Source organism: Thalia democratica, chromosome 3, assembly GCF_965202585.1.
Source record: "Thalia democratica chromosome 3, ktThaDemo2.hap1.1, whole genome shotgun sequence".
NCBI classification, from domain to species: Eukaryota; Metazoa; Chordata; class Thaliacea; order Salpida; family Salpidae; genus Thalia; species Thalia democratica.
In genome coordinates, this window is record NC_139167.1 from 55,599,518 (window position 1) to 55,623,021 (window position 23,504).

Genomic DNA, 23,504 nt, shown 5'->3' on the forward strand with positions numbered 1-23,504 from the left:
GTAATAGAAAGTACCTATTCTCGTACCAATTTCGGTTAAATAATTGTGGGTTGAAGCGATATTTGCTTTTTGCTATTTATAATTCTTGTTTAACGTTTTTCGTACTCTAAGATTTTGTTATGAGAAATAAAAATGATTTAAAAATAAGTTAAAAGATTTATCTATTATCTTTCGAATTTATTGTTATAATATAAATATATTTGTAATGTCTTAATACACAAATACAACAAAGCCTTTGATTTAAGACAAATTTGGGAACTAAAGCACGAAAATGAAAAGTTTAAGATTTGCGCTAGTCTTTTTTAATGTTATTTTTCCTAACAATTTAACTCAAATCATAGTGTTTATTTATGTATACTAAAGTATATACTTTTAAAGTTTTTATAATTATTTTTTCAACTCCGATTTTTTAACTATAAAACTATCGAACTTCACTTTGTTAAAACAAATTCTATAGTAAATTAGAATTAGTAGTAGGTTCAAAGCTTACTTGAATTTTTATTTTTACTCTTACAGACACTACTTAAAACGCTGGTTATAAGTTTTGTAAACTTTGTTTTAAAGATAGGCAAACGCCCAACTTTCAAACTAGCACCTTTGTACCGTGTGAGTCACTCACAAAAAAAAAAAGCTCAAAACTTTCGAAAGCATATTTGCAAAGGAGCTTAGCAAACTTTCCTGCATCAATTATGACGTCACACATAATTGCCGATTCAACAAACGTCGAGGCGACGAGTGTAAATACTCGCCTGTCAAAATCCAGCCAGTTTTGTTTTCAAAGCTGTTCAAAATAAGCAATTTGAAAGCCAAGAATCTTGCGCGCTTGACGGACAAGCTTATCATCGTCGAGAGTCGTCGAGAAATTTGTTTGGAGAAAGTTTTCAGGTTTCAGAAATTCTCTGGTCGGTTCATGCCTTTCGCGCTGATTATTGTGCGACCGGTGCCAAAAGTTGTGAAGGTTTCGAACGTTTGAACATTTCTCACAACGTTTGAGAGAATCAGATTTGCAGCTGGGCGTTATTATGCCTTGTAAAAAGTTATTTTTTGTTAAATATATGAGTGAACAAGGAATTACTTTGATTTAAGTATGTAAAAAATTATACGAAACAGCAACAATAAAATCAGAATCCATAAAGTTTTTAAATGCTTGAAAGATGAGCAAAAGTAAGTTTTTATAGTACAAATATGAAATGAGACTTTATGGCTTTGCTACTGGGTCACGAGCTTTTACAACTCGTTCTGTTGTAAAAGCGAATGTTCTACGTGTTTTAAAAACCAAAAAACAGTTTTTGAAATTATATCAATTACAAGAGGTATATGGAACATGGGTGGGCGGAAATTAATCACCGGCTGAAAATATTAATAAATCCTTTCAAATTTGCTGTTTTGAGCAAACAACAAAAAGAACCGAACGTGCTGTTCTTTCAAGTTCAACATTGTCAAAACATTTGTGTTGTAAACCGTTAAATTACGTATGTTTTGATTTTAGAGCCACTTTGAATTTGTTTTACTTTTACAGGAAAAAATAAAAGGAGCCGAGTATTATGCTTGCTTATATTTTGCTTTGAATGTTTAGACTTCAACTTCATATAAGTTATGTAAATTCTTTTTCAGTTCTAAAAAAGTTTGAAACGCGAAAACACATTTATGATATAACAACTTACATGAGATTTTATGTTACATAAGTAAGCTACATTATTAGATGAAGAAATAAAATTATAATGGTCAAATATTTTCTACAATTTATTTCATGTTCACAAACACTAAACATGTTTAACTTTAAGTTATGCTCGTTTGCAAAGTCATTAAAAGTTTATATTTTTGCGTAAATTCAATAATACATGTGAACTGTCACCACCTGTTAATCTGATCAAATTAAATTATTCGCTTTTAATTTTCAAATCTCGCTCGCGTCTTTGTAATAGTAATTAACTTCTTTCAAGACGCGTTTTAATGAAAATTAAATTACATGGGCAATTAATTTCAAATTTCGCGGACAAGCCTCAACTTTGTTTGATGGATAATTAAAGAGATGCAGTTAACAGCAGAAAGGTTAGTCGCAGAATTCCTTGAATTGTTTGACCGCGGTCGACTTGCATTACTGACAGTTGTGAAAAGAAAGCTTTGAAAAAAACTTAAAATCTTGTGTCAACAGGTTTTCTAGTCTTTTTCTAATGAAATAACTTAAAAAATTTTTACTTATACACCCGATGATAAAATAAAAAAAAGACACATAAAATAATGAAAAGCAATTCTTTGGGCTCCTGCATTATTGTTAAGAAATCTAAGCTAGTTGATATAAATAAACAAAACAAGTAAAAAGACTAAATTTGAATAAACAAAACAACTATATGTGAACTTAGCTCAGAAGTATAAAGTGCATGAAAATCGCGCGCACAGATAAACAATTTATTTTCAACCCGCCCTCTTGAATCACGTGACCAAAGCAAGTTTTTTCAAGTCAAAACTGACGCGGTCGTGTTTTCGTGTCAATAAACAACCAAAAATTATCAACTTTATCACAAGCTCGGCTCTTTTGAGCTTAGCACAAAACACACTGCAGTTTACTAAACATCGCTCATGCATTCGGTTTACAACTTTTCGTCTCACCAGACAACTTTCCGTTGACGACGGTGAAAAAAAGCACACTGAAGCACATTGAAGCGCAGTGTTTGATGGTTTATAAGTCTGAGCGGCCCGTAGACGCTAAGTACTTAATATTGTTGACTTTGAGTTGATATTGAAAATATGTCGAAAGCAAACATCAATATTCACGGAGATAATCTCGAAGATATTTTCGGTAAAAATTTGAGAGAAAAATTGCAAAAAGAAAAAGTAGTACTATCGAGAGAGTGGTGTTTTTTTTTGCGCGTTGGTTGAAATTGAAATTTCATGTCACATCATTTAGCTAAAGTTTGACGTGTAGCAGACATTTGACTTGAACTTTTTGTTTACTTTTTTTTTTGAAGTTTTGTTCCAAAATAATTACTAGAAAAATTAATAAAGAGTTTTTTAATTAAAATCTAGTTTAATTTTGTTAATAAATTTCAGCTTTATAGAAGTTTCAAGCAAATCATTAATGAGTTGGTTCTTTTGTTTCCTTATTTTCGGCATCTTGGGCCGGGGAGTGTGGTCCATCAAGCCATGTCCGTCCAGTTGCATTTGCGAAAGGGGCACTGTGGACTGCAGCGGGCTCGGACTGACAGAAGTTCCTCCCAACATACCGAGAACCACGCAATCTCTGTTAGTTTACAAAAAAATCGCGCCAGGAACTTAAATTGATTTTCTATTTTAATCATGTTCAAAATTGCGAGTCGAGCTTTTTTTTTTAATTTGAATTCAGCTTTCCGAGCAGGTGTTGAATTAAATTTTCAGCTTTTTTATTGTGTAAAAGTAGATTTCAGAATTAAACTTGTCAGCATTTTCAGTTTCAGCTGATCTATGAGCGTTATTGCTCAGCAAATTGCTTAGTGGTCACGCTGTTTTAATGTGCTTGTTAAGCTGATGTTCTGTCATCTACTTTTTGAAAAGATGAGCATCTAAAAAGTTTTGAATATAGAAATCTGTTTATAAAACAATTGCTTTTGTTTTGTTAAAATTTGTATAAAAAGCTACTAGTGCTTAAGTGATTTTCGTACTTTTTTATACTTTTTTTTTTGCTGTTAGCTTTTATATTTGCTACCAATTCTACACATGTAAATAAATGATATCTTAATAAATATACATTTTTAGGTTACTTCAGAACAACAACTTGACTAAAGTTTTAGCACACGACTTTGAAAAACTCTACAATTTGAAACAACTGTAAGTCTAATTTGTGTCGATGAAATTTTAAATTTTGTTATTCTAACAAAACTTGGCAATGTTATAATTAGCTTACTATAAGCTAATGATCAATGTCATAAGACGTTTAAAGTAAATAACTTATAACTTGTTTTGATTTAGCAACTGTATAAATACTCAAAACAACCTAATTAGGTGTTTTTGTTTATTTGTTAAACATTTACAATGAAACCACGTACCACATATATATGAAATACCTCAACTATTTTTTGAATGTATTTAATTTTATTTTGTTTAAAAAGCAGATAAATTAATTCAAATTACAGATAAAACAACTTTCTCATATATTGACTGAAGTAAACCGTCTTACTAACCACATAAACCACTATCTTAATAAGTTAATGACTAACTTACCGAAAAAATAAATCAAAGTGTTTAAATTAAACAAAACCCATCGCATCGCTCGTTTTGATATCAAAATTAAAGTTACTGTGACGTCATAGAGAAACTTACGTGACTTGGTGGTTTTAGCGCGAACCTTTTGTCACCGTTCTGTTAGCACCTGGTCCCAAATCACAGCACTTTCGCACGGATATCTGGTGACTTTGGCGGTGTTTGCTTAGCGGAGCTAAATTTTTTAAGTAAATATTAAACTAAAATTTTTTTCTTTTGATTTGTACTTTTTGTTAGGTCATTCTCTACGCAAAAACTTGTGAAGGTGTAAATCAATTTGTTTAACAATTGTATTACAATAGAGCATGTAAAGTAGTTAAAGTTGTGAGAAAATAAGTTTTTAAGTTTAAACTTTAAGTTATATAAACGAAACTAATTTAACTAGTTATTTCAAGTAACAAAACTTACTTAAAGGTTTTAAAAAAATTACTATACACTTCTACTGAAATTAAAAACTCATCAACTTTGACGCTCAATTAAAACTTAATAAATGCAGCTCTTTATGAAATCTTTACCCAAATTGTTTTTAATAGAAAAATATACTATTGAGCTTAAACAGCAAACATAGTGTAACAAAAGTTTACAACTGATTGTCAGTAGACCATGATTTTTTTTTCAAGTTATTCGATTTATAATCTTACAAAATCGCAAAGCTCCTAAGCTAATGTTTGTCAAAAAATATTGCTAATTAGCTTATTCAACTTTGAAAGTTTATTGAACGTTAAAAGCGTCGTGTTTACTGTTTTCGCAATAAAACTTTATGTTCTTGCAGAAACTTGGAAGGCAACCGTATCAACATAATTAGCCAGCGCTCCTTTGATGATCTGAAAGAACTGAAGAGCTTGTGAGTGAGCTTATTGTTTTATGTATTTATATTTTTCGAAGCGCATTACACGGTTCGAACGCGCGGGGTGTTCTGAGAAAAACGCATTACATAAATTTCCATTGCATTTTTCGCTGAGCTCGCTTCTTTCTAATGCGCAAAACGCGTTTTGTTTGACAGACGAGACGTTTAACGGCCGATTAAAAATGCTTTGCATATTTCGAAGATAAAACCACTGTGGTGCATATGATGTAAGGCAGAGTTTTGTAAAATCACCTTGTCAAACATTAATCCAATAAAACTGCGTTGTTTCTTTTATCACTTTTGACGGGCGGCCGCGAAAACCCGTTCGAAAATTGTTGAACTTTTAGTGTAAACAAACATGTGCGCCACTGTGCTACTTTTTAGAATATTTGAAGTGCTCGGTTTGTTTACAGAATTAGTTTTGGATTATACGGTTTTAATACGCTGAGCGCCTCCAATGTGAAGGTATGCTTTGTTGAAACAACTTTTCTGAGTGCTCGTATGAGTTTCAGCTGATAAACTAACAGGCAAGTTTTTATGAGGGCCTAATGAGTTGGTATTTGGATTAGCGGTTGTATAAATAAGCTGTGCACAAACAAGCCAGTTTTTTATTTAAACTTTTACGACCTGGCACTTAAATTTGAAGCCATAATGCTCTTATAATTACATTATATGTTTTATTTACATAAAAACTTAATTCAAAAATCTCAGTTGTTATAAGCGCTATGGGATAGAGAAGTTTAAAAAACTTTATCAAAATAAATCATGTAATTTACACAAAAAAACACTGCTTTTTATTTCTAAAAATTACAACTTTTATGACTTAATTTGGAAAACAATTCAGATTAAAAGCTAGATTTATTACTATTTTATATGGTTGATTCTACTGATTGAAAAAAAAAATGTAACTTTTACAATACGTAATGCACCTAACTTCAACTAGAATGTTTACACGTCTGATAGTGATCAGATATTTTCTTATTTTCTAAATTTAGCAATATTTAACTGAAACATTCATACATACCGAAGCTAACACAACAAAGGAAAAGTTTAAAGCGCGGCGATAAGCACTGGTTGAAGGTCCGTGCCGAGGAATTCGGGTGTCATCCGCTTGCAATTTAGCAACAGTGTGAGCGCAACACAGCAGCAGTTTGGTATCAAGTGTCTCCGTTTTATACTTATTAGCACCTTAACGAGTGTTCAAAACTCCATTTCACGCTTTAATCTTCCGAAGCGATGCGCATCTGCTGCTGTTTTTATCTTCGAAATTCTCTTTGGCGCGCTTCATGCTAAGTCGACACTGAAAATGCAATTATGTAAGTTAAGGCAAGTTTAGCCATACGCGCAATACACAAAGCGAGTGCATTTTCTCATGCCCACATAATAATTTTTTTTTTTGCTAAGCAAGCATACGGGAAGCAGCTAATTTAGCTTCTGTGCGTTGACATACTTTTATGATGAAATATCGACTTGTGTAAGAGTAGTTTTTGGATATTTTTAGCGCAGGTAAGTGTATCAAGTTTTTTGAAAATCAGAAATATAAATATTTTATGAAACTTATGATTTTATAAACGAATATGATAAAAATTAGATTTATAGTTTGAGAATTTTTTGAAATTCAAGATTGTTTTTATCAGACAATTAATTTACCCTTTCGTGAGAGCAACTTTTTTTTTTCATTGAATCTGCTACTTAAAAAGTTTTTGTCCAAAATAAAAACACTTTAACCTGCTGAGCAAAGATGATTCTAAACAAAAAGGAAAAAGAATTTGTAGCAAAGCTTTTATCAATCGGCTAATCGGATTTAGGAGCATTTGACTTAAATTACAAACTTAAATAACAATGAGTTAAACTGAAGCCACACACGAAGCTATAAGGGAACACACACGCGACATTAGCTCATTTAAGTTTGCTTATTTTTAACTTTATAAGCCTCCAAAACGCTTAAAACGAAATAAATTAAATTCGGGGCACAGGTTAAAAGCGAGGCATATGGCGAATTGCGTTTCGACTTACGTAAACCGTTACATTGATACAGCAGTGTAACATTTTTTAATTTAACAGAAATTTGGGGAATAACCGAATCACGTGCATCAAGGACAAGACGTTCGGCAAACTCGAGCAACTGCAAACGCTGACGTTGAGCGAGAATGAAATGACTTCGTTGCAACGCGAAGTTTTCGGCGACAGAATTCCTAACTTGCTAAAATTGTGAGTGATCACAAGTTTTTCAAGATATATGTTTAATATTAAAAATAATTTTAGTAGCTATCAAAATAAATAAAGCACTATGTGTTAAAGGTTTTATTTACTGCAAAAGACAATAAACTCATCGTTAGTAATTAATTATCTCAAAACTTAAAAGCTGGTGTTAACTCTGTCAATAATTTTTTTTTTTTCAGCCGTCTGCATTCCAACCGATGGAAATGCAACTGCCACATGAGGTGGCTGAAGGACTACCTTTTGCACTCGAAAGTGGAGGGCCTAGCCTATCTGACCACTTGCCACGAGCCGTACCGGGTCAGGGGACAGTTTATCAGGAATCTCGACAAAAGTTACTTCAGCTGCGGGTGTTAGTTTGTTTTGTAAACACAAAGTTGTACGAATATTTGCTTCACTGTTAATAATAGTTATAATTTTGCTTTGGCACTTAATTTTCATTACAATAAAAAGTTTCAGTGTTTACAGTAATGCTGTTTCAGCAATGTATCTTAAAATGCATCTACTATAAAGTTTTACAGTTGACTGTACAGTTTTAAATTTTTATTTTCTGATTGTAGTTATGTGTGAAACTTAAGGTTGAAAGTTTACAAACTACATTATTGAATTTTTTTTTAAAGTTTTTAATAAATTCAAACTAATTTAAAAAACTTAAAAACATACATTATTAAATAATATTTATTTATTTATTTTTTCTAATTTTTTATTATAAATATGTGTGTAAAAGTTTTTTCATCCCCGTTTTCATTTGAAAAGAAAAAATTTACCGAGTTAAAACTTTTCAAAGCAATTTCACGGTTATGTAAAACACGACTTTTATTTTTCTTAAATTAAACTTTCATGTTAAAACTTGAATTTTTTTGTGGTGTTAAACTTGTAATAACACCATTAAACTTTTTATTTTTAAAGTTAACTTTTAGCTTGTTTAGAAAGTTGAAACTAGTATTACATCGATTAAAACTCTTTTTTTTTTTAGTTTGAAAGTACTTTTATAAACTTGAAAGTTTTAAACTACTATAGGTTCATTTTTACTTGAGAACTAAGTATTAGATACTATAAGTTCTTGCTATTTTATTTAGATAAAATTTTGTTTCAAAACAGGGAATGTACCTTCTCGACCGGTGTGCGAATTTCATTCCTGCCCGCAAGGTTGTGATTGCAATTACGAAGGTGTTGTCGAGTGCACTCGCGCAAAACTGACGTCACTACCAAACGTTCTTCCTAAAAACATTGATATTTTGTGAGTGTCATTAAATTCTGTTTGTATTATGCGGTTGTTATCACTGAGGATATCATTAATGTTTGTTGTTAGTTGAGTGAACCATTGTTTTATAAGTGTATTCACGAACTAATAAATTTGTAAGATATATCTAATCTAAAATTAGTAAAATTTGACATAATGCTGTTTATGAAACTCTAGGTAAAATCTAAAACCTTAGAAAAAATTATTTTTTAACAGCAATTCTAGCGCTTAAATCATTATCAATACTATTTTTACATTACTAAATTTATATCTTTATTAGGAGGATGACAGATAATTCAATTGAATCAATCCCCGCCTACGCCTTCGCTGACTTTGCCAGTTTGAAATACTTGTAAGTTATATTTAAGTCGTTTGCAATAATCAAATTAAGATACTTATACTGTGACTAATAAAAAAGTACAAAAAAAAGTGCTGTTCAACAAATTTTAGAGCTTCATCTCATTTGTTATTTTATTTTTAGGAGTCTAATCAGAAATAAAATTACAAAAATAGACGAAAACGCGTTTGAAGGCCTACCCAACTTGAAAACATTGTAAGTTTTTTATAAAATTTACTTATTAGCCATGGTTATTGTTTTATAAATTTTACAAAATTCATACGTTTTGCATGTTGTTTTCAATATTTATAGTTTACTACTTTTTTGTAAAAAAGTTTTTAAATAGTATGTATTTACAAAGGCATTTGCAAGAAAATAGCATCAAGGACGTTCCCGCCTTAGCATTCAAAAACATGAAAAATCTCGAGCAACTGTGAGTTTGAAATTCCATTCTCACGTTTGAATACGCGCTAAAATAGCAATTACGTTTTTAAGTTACTCTAAGCGATGGATGCAAACTAACAATTACAACTTGTGACAGGTTCCTACAAGACAACAAGATTACCTGCTTGAAAAAAGAAACGTTTTACGGTTTGAGGAACTTGACCACATTGTAAGTTAAAATTGTCATCTGAAAAGAAAAAACCATGTGTTTTTATAACTTGTTTAATTTCAGAAATTTATACAACAACATGCTTTCATCGCTCACCGAAGGGATCTTCAGGCCGTTGAAAAAGCTGGAATATTTGTAAGTTATTTTTTTGAGTAACGGAACATTTTTAAAAAGGTGCTGGGAACTTTTACAGAGGTTTTTCTTTGTTTTAAACCATTTTAACTTTAAAATAAAAACATACAAGGAAAACACTGAAAAGCTGAAAAGTCGGCGGTTCGGTTGCCTTTGTGCTCTCAGCCTGAATGACACTTGAAATTAACGGCATTCCGCTGCTAATTAAACAATTAGAGAGACACATTGTTTGTTTTTGAGAAAATAGCTGAAATAATTTTCAACTGGTGTTTAAGTAGCTCGCGAGCTATTTGAAACGCTTTAATGATGTGAAATTGTTTCGTTGTTTTTGTTATGAGAAGGCACACCGTTGAAACATAACAATTAAGATGGCATGCATGACTTTGTGCTGAGAAATGTCGATGCGACATTGTTTGAAGTATAAATAAAGTCTTTAAAAACAAAAACATAACATTTCTAAGTAGTAAAAATTGAATTTAAACTTTAAAAACAAAAATATAAGCTTTGTGAAACAGGCATGAGCTTTTTCAAACACCAACTTCAGCGTTTTATTTTGGTAAGAATCCGTTTTCACGAGTATAGTTGCTCAACAGGTACTTGGGAAAGAACCTGATTGAGTGCGACTGTAAAACCAAGTGGCTATCGAAATTTCTGAAAAGGAGAAAGACAATAGAAAGATCGCAGGCTTCGTGTTACGGTCCGAAACCGGCTTTTGGTGTTGAAATTGCACATTTGAAGGGAAAATACTACAGAAGATGTACACGTAGTAAGTTACATGATTTTTTAATAAAACTATTTCAGATAGTTTACAAAAAATAAACCTGGTCAAATATTAAGAATACTTTCTGTTACAATTTGAAAGTACCACTTTAAAACAAAGTTTACCATATTTAAAAAATATTTTCAACTTTTTCGAGTTTGTACGCTCAACCGAATTATTATTTTCTTATAAGAAGCTTCATCGAACAACGAAATTTGTCTGATGCAGTCCGAATGCCCGGAAAACTGCCACTGTTCGGGCTCCAAAGTCGTGTGCAACGGTGTCAGCGAAGTTCCGAAAAACATACCAGTCAGCGTTTCGGACTTGTGAGTTTAAATTAAAGATGAAATCAACAATGTGAAAAAAGCTACTTGTATATTTTTATGAAAAGATACATTTGTTGTAGGGTATTAAAAAGATACACTTTTACAGAGATTTACAACTGAACCAACTAAAAGCGTTAAAAAACAACGGGCAGTTTAGAATGTTCAAAGCATTGAAACGAGTCGACTTTTCAAATAACCAGTTAACGTTCATTGAAGACGGTGTTTTTGAAGGTGCCGAAAGCGTAAAAGAGTTGTGAGTTTTTTTAGTTATTTCTATTTTATGTGAGTAAATTTTGTTTTTAATCAAGGTTTTTTCTTTAGTTATAATTCATTTAAGAATGATTATGTTTTTGTAGATGGCTGAACAATAACTTACTTGAGGATATAAGTGGGAAAATGCTTGGCGGTTTAACAAATTTACAAACCTTGTTAGTTTTGTACTGCAGTAAACTAATAAAATTTTTAAATGTGTATGTTGTTTGTAAAGAAGAAAGAAAACGGTTTAAACGTGCTAAAAGATTGAATAGTATTTAAAACATGTTTAATTAGTTGTAGAATATAGTATAAAAGAATCTACAACTATAAAAATCTATAAAATTTAAAATTTTAACAGGCAAGTTAGAAACAACCGGATAAGATGTATCGGAACCCACTCATTCCAAGGAATGATCAATTTGAAACATGTTGATTTGTTCTCAAATATGATTTCTACTGTAGACGCTAGTTCATTTGACGAACTAAAAAAGCTTGAAACTATGTAAGACATTTTTGTTTTGCTAAAAATTACTATTAATATTCAACAATTTTACTGTAAGGTCGACTTAATTTATTTGACACTGTACGGCAATCATTTTCAGAACGGCTTCACTCGCCTAACAGTTATAACCTTTAAAAGTTTATTTTATTGATCAATCATCTTGCTACTATTTATTTTGCGCTAGTCCAGTCAGCAGGCTTAAAAACTCAAGGTAATACATCAAACTTGGTGGTTTTAAAAATAACTTCTTTTCGATTTGAAAAAAAAAGTTAATTACTCTAAGCAACAGTAACAAACCATAATTAATCTTTCGGCTTACGAAAAGCCAGCCAAGTTCTGCTGTTTGTGCAAAGCAGCATTACGCTCGATCAAGCCGAGTTCAAAGTGCGATTTGTCATGAAAAGTGAAAAACACAAAAGTGTCGTTCGTATCGCTAATCCTTCTTAGAATTTGCTTTCAAACAAATAACTTTGCGGTGTCAGTTTAACCAATGTGATTTTAACTTTCACAGAAACATTCTTTCAAACCGTCTGAGCTGCGACTGCAGGCTGGGCTGGCTCAAGTCGTACTTTAGGGAAAATTCCCACATTTCGGCGGGAAAACCGCGCTGCTACACGCCGAGGTACCAGCGGAACCTGCCCCTGACCGACATCAACCAGCAAGACTTCAGGTGCACTGACGCCGCACAGAAGAATTTGAAGTGCACTCCGGAACGAAAATGCCCTAAATACTGCACATGCGACGGTAAGTTAAAGTTTGTAAAAGTTTAGTTTATTTTCTAAACTCATTTGTATGCTAATTAGTTTCAATCAGTTTTTAGTAATAAAATAATTGTTAACAAACTTCAATGCACGAAGTTACTAGTAGTTTTTATTAGGAGGCGTAGTGCGTTGCTCGAATATGGGTTATGACGTCATTCCGATAAACGATATACCTGTTGACGTCACTGAGCTGTACTTGGAACGAAATAGAATAAAGGAAATTCCATTGGAAATAAACCGTTTCAATAAACTAAGAAGAATGTAAGTATAAAAATATTAAACTACAGACTGTAAATTAAAGTTTCATATTGAATTTAAACTGCATATTTTAGATGTATACTTATACTTGCTATTACTAACTCTACCTAATTTAGTTAATTATGTTATTCAATTTTAGCGACTTGAGTGAAAACAAGATAAACGGAATTCAGTCGAAGCAGTTTGCAAACCTGAGTTCTCTGGAGTCTCTACTTCTTGGGTACAACAAAATAAAGTGCATAAAAATCGACGGCTTGCTCGGATTGTCCAGTTTGCGAACTCTGTAAGTTTTATAAGAAGTAAGAAAGCTAGATTATGTTTGAAAAAACAAGTAAATATAATATGCTCACAATTCTGTTATGAAAATTTAACTGTTTACATTTAAAGGTCACTGCACAAAAACTTGCTTTCGACTATTTCCGAAGGCTCCTTCAAGGATATGGGACTTATAAGAAGACTGTAAGTCTATAAAATAAATTTTAATTCAGTTGCTACTAAAAATAAATTCAGTTTCAATAACACTTATATTGATTTATTAACTAGCTTTTTATAGACTCCAAACCAATTAAACAGTTTGTTTCTAATTCAAATATATGTCACAGCGGACTAGGAGAAAACCCTTGGCATTGTGATTGCAATCTCAAGTGGTTGGTATCGTGGATGCAAACATCAGGTGTGGACCCGGGTATTGCCAGGTGTACAGGACCAGAAACCATGTCCAGTCAGCTCATGGTGGTCATTGATCCGCCCAAGTTCAGATGTGATGGTAAGTAAGTTTTGAAAATAATGGTAAGTAAAAAATGCTCGTATTTGTTACGTAACTAAAACAACATAAAATGTTAACTAAATTCTAAAAACAAAATTTGTTTCTTCTTAAACTTACTTTTTTTTTTAAATAAAGTAATTTTTGAAACCAAAGTAAATTTGCAAAAAAAAGACTCTGTGTTGTTTGCTTCCTGACAAAATTAGCTAAAATTACAATAATTTGTTTAAGTAAACAATTTCAAAACATTAAGGCCCATTACCAATGGAAATAGCAGCAAAATGCAATCCGTGCCTGTCCAGTCCGTGTTTGTACGATTCCAAATGCCTGCCTCATCCCACTGAAGTGTACAAGTGTGTGTGCAAACCCGGTTTCAAAGGTAAAAACTGCCAGCTGCCAATCGACCCTTGCATACTCAATCCGTGCGAAAACAACGGAGTTTGCCACGCGAGAAGTGAGAAAATATTTGAGTGAGTTTGGAAGTTGCTGAGTAAAGTTTTATTAAAGCAAAAACAATTACAGTTTTTGTGGATAAATTTTAAAATATTTCAATTACACTTTTACTGATATTAAACATACCCTGGTATTGACATAAAAAAGACAAGTGGTCTGAAATTTATTTAGTGTTATTTATCTGAACTTCATTGAACTGTTTTAAAGCTGCAAACTATCTTTTATCTTTTTTATCAAAAAACAGCTTTTACTGACAAACGTTAAACTTTCCAGATGCTCGTGCCAAGCTGGTTTCGAGGGCAAAGTGTGTGAAACCAACATCGACGATTGCCATGAACTTTCATGTCAGGGAAACAACCGAATATGCGTCGATGGGGTTGACAGCTTCACTTGCGAATGCAAAACTGGCTGGTCAGTCGAGATTTTCTTGTTTTTTTTGTTGATATTGCTTAAAAAAAAACTTTTAAATTTTAATATAATTATATAAGCAAAACTAGTTTGAGTTTTATTTATTGCAATTGATAGGTACGGAGACGATTGTAACACAAAAGTCATCGATGCGTGCTCCGATATACAACCATGCCAAAACAACGCTACCTGCATTAGTACTGATGAGCGCAACTTGTCAAGTTACAGGTGCGAACTTACACTAACTACCTTACAGCAATATGTTACATTTAACTCACCAAGTTTAATTAAAAAAACCCTATTATTAATATTTAATATTTTCATTCACCCAACCCAATTTTTTTCAGGTGCAACTGCCAACCGGGCTTTTTCGGGCGAAACTGCACGGAAACGGGGCACGACTGTCAAAAGCACTCATGCGTGAACAACGCGCGTTGCGAAGCAGACAATCAGCGAAATATCGGCTACAAATGCGTTTGCGCCCCCGACTACAGGTAACTTCATGAATTAGCACTTGAGCATTCGACAGCGAAAACGCTAAACTCGAGCTTAACCTTGAGAAAGTGCACTTTTTTCTACAGAAGGAATTTTCACAGTTGATAGGCGAATGTTCCGCTTTTTTACACAAAATCGCGCAAAATGTTGCCGACAAAGGTTCGCTTTATCACAACGCGGCCTTTTGTCAATCAAAACGCTTTCGCAGGCTAATTTGAAAGCGCAGCAAAAGAAATTACGAACGGTTTAGTGGCATGCACGTTTAAAGTTAATTTGAGGCTGAAAGAAACTGTTCCAAAAACGCTTTTTGCGAGCGTTCGTGAACTTATTAAGCCATCAGTGCAGGTGATAGTAAAGAATTAAGCGTTTTTAATTTGTGCTAGTCTGAGCGCTAATCTTTTATTTTTATTACTGTAATTCTCCTAATTACCCGACTGTGCTATTTTTAGTTTAACACCTTGTTATAAGTAAAAGACTTTATGTTTTACAATTAACTAAAAAAATAAGCAGTGCTAGTTTTTTGTAAAATAAAAAAAAGTAAAAATACTATGAGTAATAAGCTTCTTGCGTTGCAATCATCTTTTTGATCATAAGGCTAAGCCAGCAAACGGTAATTTTGTAATATGCATAAAGGGGTAATCATAGTTATGAAAGTTTATCCTATTACAGCATATTAAATTTTGGCGTGAGTAATGGCACGAAAATCGATTAAAATCAAATTAGCGCAGTGGAGCTCACTCATGCAAATTGTATCAGTACCTACTTATCGTCGTATGTTGCAGTGAAAACGCTTTTAAAAACATAATATTGCGAGTTATCGATTTATCTTGCTTCTCGTAGTGTCATCCTGTGAATATTTAAATCGTTAGTTAGATAAAAATCCAACAAAAATAAGTTTCTCAAATCTTTACTTAAATTAAACTTAGCAAAAGATCTTTCGTTCGTTTTGGAAACTTTTTCAACTCTGCTCACTGAAATAGAATGATTTCATTTTAAGTTGTTACAGGGGAGAGTTTTGCGAAGATTTCGTTGGCGAGCAAGTGAACATACTGCAAGACGATCCTTGCAGCAACCACGACTGTGGAAACAACTCGACCTGCCACACCACGAATGACTCATCGACCGAGTACAAGTGCCAGTGTTTGCACGGATACGGCGGATTTAAATGCGAATCTGTAAGTTTAATCAGTAACATGCTATGAGGAAATGTTTTTGTATGAAAAGCAATTATTCTTTTAGTGTGTTGTAAAAAATAATTTGATTAGTATTATTTATCCGTTTAAACTCGTTAAAAACCAAATAGCATTTATTGTTTTATTTAACAGTTGACTAGCATTACTTTCATAAAAAATGGAAGTTTTATTGATCTTAATCCAATTCTAGAAGATGAAGTTAAAAATTCAATAAAATCTGTCATTTTCCACATGTCAACAGTGCAAGTTAGTTTTGTGTCCGTAAAAGTTCAGCTTTACATTAAAACTTTCATACACTACACTTAATTTTTCTACTGTAAATTATGGTTTTAAAATCAACCGTCTAGTGTTATAAATAATACTTCAGTATACAGTTAGTTTTATTCGGAAGTTTTTTTGACAGTTCTTAACTTTAATGAAATTAAACATAAAAAAGTTGTTAAACTAAAACTACTTTATACACTGTCTTTTTCATCCTCGTTTTAACTTTTAATTCTTTTTTGATTATTTAAATATTCTTAGCAAAACGGAATTTTGTTCTATTGGGGTACCGATCCGGTTGGAAACGATTACTACAACTTCGTTTCTGTCGAGTTGTTTTCGGGTCACGTGAGGGTCAAAAGGTCGCTTGAAGGCGAGGACGCAGCCACACTGTACAGCGCGACTCCAATCAACGACGGTGAAGTTCATAAGGTACTTTAAAATAATCGACCTAATGTTTTACTGTTGTATTGTACGGTACATAGTTTTTAAATGTTTATTTCAAAAACTTATAATACTATTTGAACAAAAAATCATTATAAGCGAAAATATCTAATAGAGTGAAACATATAACACAGTGTTTTTGTAACTTTGAAAAACTTGTTATACAACAGATTTCTTTGATATAAAATATTAGTTTATATCTCGTTCGACCCAAGTTAGTAACTCTAATTGTTACACTTAAAACCAAAAGTATGCTGCATATAACAAACAAAAATATTTACAAGCAAACATTAACACTAGGTGGAGATCGAGATAAGGGAAAACGAGATCACGATACGATTGGACGAGGGGCGAACCGTGTCACGTGACGTCAGGTTCTCCCTGCAGTTCAGCAACAACATCGGAAACTTTCCCATAGTTACCCAGGTCGGGGGCGTTGCCAAGGACCTGCTGGCCGTTGGCAAGCAAAAGTGGTTTTTCAGCAACACCACTTCGTTCAGAGGTAAGATGGCTGATTAGTTCAATGAGAAATGTTGTCATACATTTTGTCAGTGTTAGGTCGAATATTTTTTCATAAACTTTAAAGTTGTTTCTAAAGTTTTAATACTTACATCTATCAAAACAAACAAAACAATTTTTTTCTAAAAGAATCATAAATTTTTTAAACGTTAGCTTTTAAAAAACTATAATCATATTACACAATAAAAAAATTGTTATATATGTATTTAAGATATTTTTTTAAACCAAGACACCAGTATGCTTCAATGAAAATTTTTACAAACGTTCTAAGAAAAAATACCTAAAAAAGTTGTCAAAAATAAATATTTTAAATTATCTTGTCAATTTTAAAACTAATCTATTTTAACTTAGTTTCAAATGTTTCGCAAAAGTTATAAACAACCTTATTTAAAGATGTTAACGAATTAAAATTAAGATTTTATTGAATTTTCACAGTTAATTATTCTGTTTCCAAACATTTATTACTGAAGTTTTTATCAATGTCAATCTGAACTAGCTGTCAATTGCAGTGTATACTAACAACTTATCAATTTCAGGGTTCTTATCAGCGATAAAAATAAACGACAAAATGGTCGATTACAAAAACGTCGCCCCTGACGTCATTGCGGGAGAAATGTCGGAAGACGGAGCGGAAGTGACGTCATGCACTCTCGATTGCGTGTACGGAAGTTGCGTCAGGAGCGAAAATTATCCGGACTCGTGCATCTGCATGGAAGGATTCGAAGGTTAGGAGAAAATAATTATTTAAGTTTATAAACATGGTCGTTTGATATCAATAGTTTGACATTTCTTTGAAGTATAACAATATTCCACTCAATCATTATAAACGTTATTACTTGCTACAGCTTGTATTTGAAAACGTCATTTGATGTTGTTTTGTTTGATATTTCAGGAGAATTGTGCGACAAAGCAATAAGCACTAAATCAAAATGCGGCGAGTGTGTCAATGGAAAGTGTCAGGTTTCACCCGCAAACAACAAACACTACTGTCAATGCGATGCTGGTAAGTTGTATAACTTGCGGTGCAAATAGTTAAGGTGATTTATTTGTTTACCAGTATGTATTTATTAGGTTTCCACGGGGAAACGTGCAATCTCCCAATGAAAAGCAGCAGTTTGTGCGGTGAAGTTGCATGTGAGAAAGGAACTTGCGTGAAAACTGATGAGGGTTTCAAGTGCAAATGTCCCACTATGTACACTGGTGTCCGTTGCCAAATAAGTACGTTAAACTTGTAAACTGTTTTCATAGACATTCAAAATTTCAAAAAATTTAAAATACTTATCCTATTTGAATAAGAAAGTTAGCATAACTAAGGATCTCATTTATACTACTTATTAACTGAGTGAAACATGATTTGATATATAAATTTGTAATACCTTTAAATTCAAAAATTAAACGTTTTTTTTTGAGACCTTATTTAATCTAACCTGAAACTCCCAATCCCCGACAGAGATCAAGCGGTGCAAGGGAGTGAAGGAGCGCGTCTTCTACACCTCCTACAAGACGCCCTCATCCTCGATCAAGTGCTCCTCGTTGCGCCGGTTCGTCAACCTTAACTGCTCCATGGGCAAGTGCTCGGCCAAGTCCCAGCACCAGCAGTACAGCAACGCGTTGGGCATCAAGCAGGTCACACAGGACCAAGACGAGTGCTGCCGGCCGGTGAAGACGCAGATGAAGAGGATCAGGATGAAGTGCCGGGACGGGACCAGGACGTGGAAGGTGGTGAGGAAGAACAGGAGGTGCGGCTGCACCGAGGAGTGCTACACGTGATCGAGGAGGAAGGTGGAGGCTTTATGGGGGAGCCGGGGAAGTGTCTCGCGGGTTCTGATTGCGTGCGTGGGATGGTCGAACACAAAGTTGCCTTTTATGTTTTTGCTAGTTTTTTTTCTATTGTTGAAGCAATTGTGGTCTTTTAGCTAATAGCTTGTCACCTGCCATGAGTTGTTTTTCTTCATCCGATTTTTCGTTTGCTTTTTTACTATTACTTTCGTATCTAAGTATTGTGAAGCATTTTTTAAATATAATTTTATAGAAGATTCTGAGTAACGAAGTTATATTTATGTAGCAACTTAATACACTTTCCAATCATTTTTATAGTGTCTGCATTAAATTTTAATTTCTTCTTTTAAACTTTTTGTTTTGTGGAAATTTTATAAACGCATGACATTTCAAAGTATAAAATCATTAGTGAAAAGTTTTTGTAAAAATAAAAGTGTTTTTTTAATTCTTCTCACTAAGTAGTTTCTTTTATTTTATTTATTTTATTAAAATCGTAATAAACATGTTTAAAACGTTTTTTTTATGTTTTTTAATATGTAGGAACAAGCGAATATAATCCAGTTTTTAATATCGTCTTTGTAGTTCAACTTTTTACACGCTTGTTACGTCACACTGAAGGTAATAAATTCGCGACAAGTTTAAAATCACATGGACCACACACGCAACAATATGAGTTCAAAAAAAATTCATTTTTTCATTTGAAAATGTTGTGATTTGCAAATTTCGTCTATCACACCGTAGCCTGTCAAAACCGTATAAAAGTATATACTAAATGAAAATACATTTCGGCGAAATCTTTTTTTCGTTGCTTACAAAGAGCCGTGATTTTTATACAAGTCAATTGTTTTCAAATGATTTAGTTGAACTGCTCTTGTTTTAAGTTCCTAATGTGTTGAACGGTTTCTTGTGAGCTTTGTTGTTAGCTGTGTGTAAAGGGAATTGTGTAAGGTAGTTTTCTAAATATTTTTTTTTATTCACCAGGATATTCTAAAAATTATAAATCAGCTAATTATATAAAAACTGCGAACGATATTTGAATTACTAAGTAAATACTTTTCACCGCTTAATAAAAAAATGTTTATTACTTTTGTTGTTTAAAATGTTTACACTATCAATGTTACGAATGAAGTTTATGTAATTGACAACAATTTAAACTAGCTTGCATTATTTACAAATTTTGCGCTTATAAGCTCTATATGTTATAAGTTTCATGCTATTTTTTCAATAAAAATTTATAAAATAAAGAAAACTTATAGAAAAAAAAGCAACCTTGATTATTTTAATTTTTAATTACCAAGTGCAACTGTACAAATTTCAAAAAATTTGATTGTTATTACTGAAATAAAAGCTGAAAAAGTACAATCGATCATTTTGTAGAGTCAGTCATTAAAAATTTTGATTATTTTTTTTCTAGTTCATACCAAACATTAGCATAAAAAACAATGTGTCAAGTAACTTAACATACTTAAAACAAAAATAACTCCTTGTTTTGATTTTTGCTGCAAAAGAATTTTTGAGAAACTTATGGTGATTAAAACTGTGTTTTTGTCTCAAGCAAGTCGTCTTTGTTCTTTGAAATACTTTTCTCAGTTTATGGGACAAACACCAGTTTTCATTCGACTCCGTCAAGTCTAGTCGTGCACATCTATTATCTAATTTATCCTTTTCTTGTTTCCCTAAATACTAAATAACTTGCTTAAGCCCTAAACTACTGTAAATGTTTACGGTTTTTGACTTGATTTGATCATGTTTTTGGGAAAATAAAAGATTAAAATACTTTTGAAGTTTTTCATTGAAAATTTTCACCTAAGAATGTATAGGATTTTTAACAATGAGAATAAATTTTATCTTAGAAGTTTATATCCTAGTTAGTAAATAAAATAGTCTAACAATAAAAAGTACTGAGTCAATTTTCACGTATACTGCTACAAAACATTATTATTAACAAAAAAGAGTTATAACTTTTTATAAACTAATTTAAGTACCTGATTTTTTTTTAAGTTGTACAAAGGATGTTAGAAATTTTCAAAATAGGTTTTAATTATTACAAACAATTCATTTTATACCGTTTTTTCTGCATATTTTTAAGAACAATTTTTATGTTTTTTAAATATGTATTAAATATAAGTTTCACTGGAATAAAAAAGAGGAACTTTAATTAAACTTAAAAGTTCTTTGATAAGTTTCGTAATTCAATCTGTCAACACATACTAAAAATAGCTTTAAACGTTATCAGTTTAAACCAATACAAGTCACGCTCTCAGCAAAGTATGTTTTTAGAAATTTTTAGTGTAAATAAGTAAAAAATTATATAAAGAATAAATATTTTTCAACTACCATATATACTTCATAACAGTTGTATAAATTGATTTAAATTGATAAATTTGAGTTTTTTTTTATAGTGTTAAGATTAATATTTTGTTTAAATACATGACTCATTTTTCTTTCTCTGGAAAAAAATAAATTTATTAGATTTCATATTAAAATTGAATTTTAATTTTAAAGATTTAAATAAATATACATAAATTAAAATTTTACACGAAACATTTAGAAGTTGGTGGTTTTCTATGCTTGTTTAAATAAATTTATTATTTTTTACACGACAGACATGGTTTTCAATTTATAAGTTGATGAGAAGTTGAAATTTAATCTCTTTATACCTGTAGTAGATAACTTAATGTTTTAAAATTTAATGGTTTTAAACAGGCGACTTTAAATTTAAAACATTCTAATTTTTTGAGTTTATTCAAACTGAATAGAAATACAATAAATTCGTAAAAAATGCAAATGTTGAATATATGTAAAATAAAGGCTGTAAAAAGCGAAAATAAATATGTTTTTTTTGTTATTTTGAAAAACAACATTAAACTTTACTTAAGACATGCAATCTTTTACCCTAAAATAGCAACTTTAATAAGTAATTTCTCAATCAATTAGGAAGTATTTTTATGTTGTTCTTGTTAGATTATTTAAAAGTTACTGGTATTTACTTCCGTAAAGTAAAGCGAACGCAATTCATTCTAGACAGAAAGATAATTCACTCAAGTGCAGTAGCAACTCTTTAGTCTTTGTATTATAAAACGCATGAGTAGTTAATAAGTAGGTTTGCGAGAAAATCAAAAAGCATTTCGAGCTAATTAGCATTGCTTGCATTATAACCTGTGGCGTTTGCGTTCAAATGCTTATTGACCTTGTTTAGTATTCTTTTTGTTTTGGTTTATTTTTATTGAAGAGCGAACAAAGGTATTATTTTATGAATTTAATTTAAGTTGTATACAGATTGAAGTTTTTAAGTGTGATGCATTTACACTGTAATAATTTAGACTTTGCTTAACTTACATAAAATATTTAAAATTTGGTACAAAACAAAACAAAAAAACATTGAATAAATATTTCAATTTTCTATCAGTCAAAGTTTTTTCCTAAAATTAATTTTTCTAATAGTCAATGAAAGTTTAGATTCAAAATTAAATAAAATAATGAATAACTTTAAACTTTAACTATTAGTAAGTATAAAAATTAGTTAAATAAAAAATTTAAATAGTCTAAAATGATAACACTAGGTTCTTAAAAAGAAACTTTTTTTTTGAAAAATATGAACATGTTTTAGTTCCACAACATACTAATAATAGTTAATAAGACATAATTAGCTTGCTAAGCTTTGATACAAAGCAGAACTTTCAAAGATTAATTTGTCAATTAAAATCTGAAATACTTTCCTTTTCGTATTTTTTTGAAGCAAGAATCCGGATGCCCTAAAACTTTTCTTTTTTTTTTCAGAAACAAAAGATCATTTTACCGGTAAAAAAGTTTAACTTGTACTTGAACTAAGGGAAAAAAAAAGAAAGAAAAATAACAACTTTTTGAAGTAATAAGGATTACTAGGTTTAAAAAAAGTACTGAATGGGAACGAATTTATTACAAAATGCTATAGAGTTTGCTCTAAATACCATCAAAGGAAGGACTTAAAGGCTTTAAATAGCTTTTTGGTATAAATAACTTTTTTTTGTTTGAACTTAAATATATAAGTTTCTACAGTTTTTTTAACTGTTTATCACTCTACATCATTAAGTTTAATGAAAACTTTGAAGATAATCAAAAATTTTCTTATTTATTTAATAAAAGAGAAAGAAAAGTTAACTATTTTAGTAATTTAAAACATTTTTGTAAAACACTTTGTAAGTTTTTTAACAGAAAACATATTTATATTGATAGCTATTGTATGGCGTTAATAAGCTATTTTTTTGAAGTGGTGCCAATAATTAACTTATTATTGATAAGCTGTACTAAGTTTCAATAATTAAATTACTTTAAATATTTATTTGAGAAAAACACTTTAACACAAAAACTTTAACTTTTTTTTAACAATGTAATAATATTTATTGTTTGTAAAAATTATCTCAGTGATTTTAGTAGTAAAGTAGTACACTATACTACAATTTTTGACATATATTTCAACTATGTAAAACAAAATATAAGCAATATTTTTCTAGTAACTGTCTTTTCAAATTTTATTTTATTTTTTATAGATTTAAGTAAGTTAGGAAAAGTGTTCATATTGTTTTTTAAATAGAAGTTTAAAAAGCTACCTTTTTAATATATTAATAATAAGTTTGCAAGAATTACAACTATGCAATGTTTAACACCTAATAGGAATAATTCAGTAACTTCATACACTAACTTAAGCAAATCATTATTG

The 23,504-nt window shown here is 31.2% G+C and overlaps 1 protein-coding gene across 2 annotated transcripts; it reads left to right on the plus strand.

The window, feature by feature from the left end:
- Positions 1 to 3,056: 3,056 nt before the first annotated feature.
- On the plus strand, positions 3,057 to 19,840 carry LOC145831289 (slit homolog 1 protein-like). 2 transcript variants are annotated; one of them, XM_082938484.1, is made up of 33 exons: positions 3,057 to 3,243; positions 3,733 to 3,804; positions 5,009 to 5,080; positions 7,148 to 7,294; positions 7,486 to 7,655; positions 8,405 to 8,543; positions 8,827 to 8,898; positions 9,028 to 9,099; positions 9,245 to 9,316; positions 9,425 to 9,496; positions 9,560 to 9,631; positions 10,222 to 10,394; positions 10,582 to 10,714; positions 10,821 to 10,967; positions 11,071 to 11,142; positions 11,328 to 11,471; positions 11,983 to 12,215; positions 12,349 to 12,493; positions 12,630 to 12,773; positions 12,878 to 12,949; positions 13,093 to 13,256; positions 13,507 to 13,723; positions 13,980 to 14,117; positions 14,232 to 14,342; positions 14,462 to 14,608; positions 15,616 to 15,784; positions 15,935 to 16,048; positions 16,325 to 16,495; positions 16,808 to 17,009; positions 17,563 to 17,751; positions 17,919 to 18,029; positions 18,098 to 18,244; positions 18,477 to 19,840. In XM_082938484.1, exons 1-33 carry the CDS (start codon positions 3,080 to 3,082, stop codon positions 18,794 to 18,796), a joined length of 4,587 nt encoding a protein of 1,528 aa, XP_082794610.1. In that variant the 5' UTR covers positions 3,057 to 3,079; the 3' UTR covers positions 18,797 to 19,840. The 2 variants fall into 2 exon arrangements, with proteins under 2 accessions (XP_082794610.1, XP_082794611.1); XM_082938485.1 differs by having other exon boundaries at positions 10,585 to 10,714.
- Positions 19,841 to 23,504: the final 3,664 nt, after the last annotated feature.

What these genes read in the sequence shown, in the direction of transcription:
- LOC145831289 (XM_082938484.1), top strand. Translation starts at nt 3,080, where the DNA reads ATGAGTTGGTTCTTTTGTTTCCTTATTTTCGGCATCTTGGGCCGGGGA. An exon ending in CCGAGAACCACGCAATCTCT is followed by an intron (nt 3,244 to 3,732) that starts GTTAGTTTACAA and finishes ATACATTTTTAG; the next exon opens with GTTACTTCAGAACAACAACT. An exon ending in CTGAAAGAACTGAAGAGCTT is followed by an intron (nt 5,081 to 7,147) that starts GTGAGTGAGCTT and finishes TTAATTTAACAG; the next exon opens with AAATTTGGGGAATAACCGAA.